Raw genomic sequence first — 5,326 nt, 5'->3', positions numbered from 1 at the left:
ACATTGGCCGACAATTTCTTAATTTATAAAAAAAAGTCTAAATAAAATGTAGACGATATAATTTTGATATATTCGTAAAGCATGTACGGTATTTGTACGATACATGAATTACGAGTAGTATGGACCAGTATGGACCGGTTATTCACGGGGGGGGGGGGGGGGGGGGGGGGGGGGGGGCAGAGCGTTATCGATAATTGACAGGTTACACGAATAGCAGATAAAAATGGTGTAGTTACCGTTTTAAATCGTTTAGAACACATTTTTTGGACTAGCTGCTCCAAAATTAAAACATGAATGTGTTCAGAAAAGGTTGTTAAAACTATTAAGCAAAAAATCTCATTTTAGGTACTTTCAGTTATAATTGACTCCGTTGTCACCTTGACAATCTTAGTACTAGTAACTAATTTGTCTTTAATAACCTATATGTACTACAAAGGAAAATTTCAATATAAATTTATAATTTATAGCTGTATTTAGTTTATAGACCGCCTGGATTTATTGGATGTTACACTGACAAACCTGAAAGAATATTATCAAAAACATTGTCAGTCAGTAATCTCAGCACTGGAGATGCCTGCATACAACAGTGTAAGAACGCCGGCTACAGATATGCTGGAACAGAGGTTTTTATATTTTTATATAAAAAAATAAATTAGAAAATTTAAAAAAGTACGAGGAGCTATCAAGCAGTAAATTATTTGTTATTGTTACCATATAAATTAATCCAATTTGATGATCAGTCGTACTTTGTTAGCAATGTACATAATGTTATACTAGTACATTAAAGATAAAGGTGCTGAAATGTGATATTTTAAAATATTGATAATTGTTACAAGGTCTTTTTGTAAATGTAAAATAAACATGTCTTGACTTCAAACAAAGTAGATATGCTACATTTTAATTCTTTTACACACTATAAGTTGGCACACTATGAATATAAAGTGTCATCAAAAAGTAGCAGTTTATAAGTATCGCAGATTCCCATACATAGTTCACAGTGTACACGCCAGTGTTCACTGCGTCGTCAGCTTGCGAACGAGGTTTATACGGCACATAGAGGAAATGTTTATTTTTATGAGTTGGACATGAATAGATTTACCCGGTATGTTTGTATTTGTAAATCCTTTATAATTAAAACAATGCGATTTCTCACTTCGATTTCTAGTAAATGTCTTTTTCTTGTCGACTTCAAGCAACAATGTTAGTTTTACATCTTATATTTGTACATACCCTTTTGACTCCTTGACGAATACTCATCTTAGTACCAGAAAATTAGGGAAAATTTGACGTGAATACCTTTGTTGAGCAAATTTTGCTTGCATAATTTGAAAATACTTGCGAGGTCAATGTACGTTTGCTTGTAATATCGTTTGCATTTCTGATCACAATAAACGTCTAAAGGGCGATTTGTTAACAATTGTTATCCTTATTACTATTCAAAGTTAAAGATTTTTTTGTTAAGAATACGTGAAGCTCCTTTGAAAAATGTATAATTTTGGAAAACGTGTGTCATATTTTAAAAGAAAAACTGTAAAAATGAACAATTCAAATCGTCTCAACATATGTCCCAATTAATAATTTGATAATTTGTTAAATTATGTTGCAACTGAATCAGTGCAAAACAGTTTTAGCAACATTTAGCAATTATGTAATAAAATCAGTAAGCATGTTTTGATTTTTTTGAGTTGATATTGATGAAAACTATTCGAAGTATTATTATAATATTCACATTTACTTACTATGCTAGTCTTAAATGCTTAAATCAATATATATTTTTATTCTATTTCGCTACATTAGTGATAGTTGATTTTTATTTGATACTCATGAATCAATGAAATACCCAAAGAATTAATAAATCAATTAAATATTCAATAAGAATTTAGTGTCCTTCTTTGCTGTTCTTAATAAATAAAGATAGATAAATATTTATAAACAAATAAATGATCAAATATATTAATAAATTAAGTAACGAACGAATGCCGGAAATGAATTGACCGTTGTTCTTGGACGTTGTAGTTTGACTTATTGTTGTATGTTTTCCTGTACGCATATATGAATCAAAGTCAATCTCCTACGCAGTGATCTCCCCTTATCAGATCCTTGACATCACACGGATTTTTATCAATATTTTGATATTTTATATTTTTTGCTTCTTTCATTATTTTGTATACTTTTGATTTTTTAATTAGCTATAATGAACGTAGGTACGCTAAGTTAGAAATAAAACAGAAAGAAAAAAATGGCGTTAGATTTTCTGTAACTGTCGATATTAACATTTGAATTTTGACGTTACGTCATGTGACTTTCAATATCATGTGACGTCTGCGATGGCAGTGATTACAATCTGCAAAGGAGGGTAATCACTGTGAAGATTTTGAACCAAAGTATGATTGATTTCTGCATAAAATAGTTTACAATATTAAGTCATCATCAGTTTAAGGAAAGACACACTTTTAATTTTGACACATGATTGAGCAATGGAGGTTTTATTTATTTTATCTTACGAAAGAAATGTTATATTAACACACTGTCATTATGGCATCATTGAAGTTTACGGGTCAATTAGATACACTTTCATATTTATTTTATAAATGTCATTTGCATTTTCCAAAGTTCGAAACGGATTGTGTATGTCTCAAAAACAAAGAAAATAGAATGCACACATTATCGTTTAAACTTTACAAATTGTACCGTCAGGTCACTGGACCATTGTGTTTATGGACAAACGATATATTTAAGGAACATTATGTGAACACAAGGAGCAGTCAAAGAATTAACGCTTTAAATTAATGCAAATAAGACATTTTATGGACATATATCTTGTCCAATGTTGGTGTATTTACCCATTTCCAAATCATTGAAAAGTAAAGACGCCGTAAATATGTGATTTTTTAAGATCAAAATTCATTACAGATAGCTAACCCCCCCCCCCCCCCCCCCCCCCAAAAAAAAAAAAAAAAGCTGTCAGAAAATTGCAAAGTAGTTGGCTCTTAAAGAACCGAATACTGTTTTATTTTATATTTTCAAACAACCGTACAATGAATAAGCAAGCCACCGTATAGCATAGCATAGCAAATGTTTTAAAGGATCGGGGTTAGAAATTATATTGCGAAAAATTAGGTTTTACCATTGGGCTTAAACTATAAATAATATATTGTATGTAACTCCTTGTTATAATAATAATAATGACTCAGTGATTTGATCTTTGTTGAACTTATTTATCACTTTTCAGTCTAAGGTCGGCATTTTCTAGTTTTTTTTTCTCGGTCGCAAGCGGACTTTAAGCAGACTATGGATTATACCCTGCGTAGTTTGTAAGTTCTATTGTATAAATACCACATATTCAGTAGGAATTTACAGATTTTAATGAGTTTAAGCACAAAGAATATTTTACTCAAAAGTGAACATGGGCAATTTATATCATATGCATCCTTTGATGAAGCAAACTAGGCAGTCTATTCATCAATGATATTCTAATTGATTGTAAAAGTGAAGTCAAATGAGGAAATATTGAAAAATGATAATTCTAATTTCATAGTTGGATCACTGTTTTTGTGGACACACGTATAAAAATTACCCGCAAGGAACAGGGTGTACTTCATGGTGTTTTGGCAATAGTTATGAAAAATGTGGAGGTCACTGGCATATCTCGATCTATGATACTTCAGGTGAGTTGTTAAACGCCTCAGTTAATGTGCTTCAACGAAACAAACTTTGAAAATGAGCTATCTATAGTTTATAGATCACCATATAGCAATAAATAAAGGTTTGCATTTATGTATGTTTTTTTTGTTTTTGGGATGACATGATTTACGTTGCGTAGATAATTGATGGTATCTAAAAAGATCTGAGGTCTGAATGGTGTTTATCAGCTATTTTACACCGGGTTGGGGTTTTGACATTCTCAAACAAAGGCTCTAGGGCTTAGTTATTAAGGTTATTCCATCAAAACGATCGTATACCATTTCGATTCTAAAAATACAAAAACAAGGAAAAGCAAATTTTATTTTTACAAGCGGAGAATTTTTACGCCGCCGAAATGTGGAAATCCCTGCTTGTCTCAAAATATATATACGTTTGCCAACTAAACAATTTGTTTATAACCAATAATATTGTGATAAGCAAGTATATTCTTCTTTTTAAAGAATTGTGAAAAGCTTCACTGTGGAATTTCGAATCCCCTGGAAGAAATAGAGATGAAATAAAGATATAAAGAACATTTATGATTGCAAATAAATAATATTATATTGAATCCGTCTATAATTAAGAAAATAAACCTTTTATATAATTTTCTCGCCACAGATCGTTTACATGAGCCTGCCTTTCAATTTTGTTTATCTCAGATTTTCCGGAATATGTACATGAATATTAATTCATAGACGGCATACCTTAATGTATGTAGAGAGAGATAGAAAGAGAGAGATAAACATAACTTGTAATTGTTTATCTCTTCAATCTATTCTAACCTTTTTGAAAAATATAGAGAAACCCGCTCCAATCATTGAATATGAAGTTTCTTCAAGTTACCTCGGATGTTACTTTGACAGACCCGAACGAATACTGTCAACAAAATTGTCTCACAACAACCAAAATACTGGTGATAGCTGTAAACAACAGTGTATGGCCGCTGGCTACAAATTCGCTGGAACAGAGGTAATCTGAAATGTAATCATTCTGTAAGAAAAAAGTCGAAAAATATGAAAAAGAATGGTGTGTTATTTGCTATATTGACAATTTGTGTCCGAATCTTGTACATAAAACGACGTTTATAGACCATGACATATAGAAAGAGCTTGATTTGAACTATTGAAAAAAGAGTATGAAGTGAAATATTCAAATAACCTTGCATCTTTGGTAATTTTTTATATCTATCCATATTTTAAGGACGGCGAACAATGTTTCTGCGATAACGTTATAAAGAATTACCCTCAAGGAACAGGGTGCACCACACAATGCCCCGGAAATCCGAACGAAATGTGCGGAGGAACTTGGCATATATCTATATATGATACCGGTCGTGAGTAAAATCTATACTGAATTATTAAAAATAATAAAAGAACATGATTGATTTCAAACCTCTGCAGAATTGATTTTTGATCATACTTTATCTGTTTCAATATACTCTACCTATGCATAGTGAATATGACAATTCTGATTTTCCAATTGGTTTGTAAAATAAAATTCGTTTATATTCTCTTGTATCATAGTTTGGGGACCTTTCTGTTGAAAATGTGTCAGGGTTAAATCGTATAAGAAGAAGAAGAAGAAGCTTTATTCTTTCATAAATCTCACAATACACAATTGACAAAGCCATTATAGCTCATAG

General features: G+C 31.3%; 1 protein-coding gene across 1 annotated transcript; it reads left to right on the top strand.

Moving 5' to 3' along the window:
* The first annotated feature begins 483 nt into the window (after positions 1-483).
* Positions 484-4,657, top strand: LOC132750626 (uncharacterized). The gene is made up of 3 exons (XM_060740636.1): positions 484-623; positions 3,539-3,668; positions 4,484-4,657. Exons 1-3 carry the CDS (start codon positions 571-573, stop codon positions 4,655-4,657), a joined length of 357 nt encoding a protein of 118 aa, XP_060596619.1. The 5' UTR covers positions 484-570.
* The last annotated feature ends 669 nt before the right edge of the window (positions 4,658-5,326 follow it).

This window comes from Ruditapes philippinarum, unplaced genomic scaffold (genome assembly GCF_026571515.1).
Source record: "Ruditapes philippinarum isolate M1 unplaced genomic scaffold, ASM2657151v2 ctg11581_1_1_1_1, whole genome shotgun sequence".
NCBI classification, from domain to species: Eukaryota; Metazoa; Mollusca; class Bivalvia; order Venerida; family Veneridae; genus Ruditapes; species Ruditapes philippinarum.
The sequence above is the reverse complement of the archived record's forward strand: the minus strand, read 5'-3'. Positions and strand labels throughout refer to the sequence as shown.

Excerpts from the sequence above, each read along its gene's own strand:
- LOC132750626 (XM_060740636.1), top strand. The coding sequence starts at position 571 with ATGCCTGCATACAACAGTGTAAGAACGCCGGCTACAGATATGCTGGAA. Across the intron at positions 624-3,538 it reads ACAGATATGCTGGAACAGAG|TTGGATCACTGTTTTTGTGG; the intron begins GTTTTTATATTT and ends CTAATTTCATAG. Across the intron at positions 3,669-4,483 it reads CTCGATCTATGATACTTCAG|AGAAACCCGCTCCAATCATT; the intron begins GTGAGTTGTTAA and ends TGAAAAATATAG.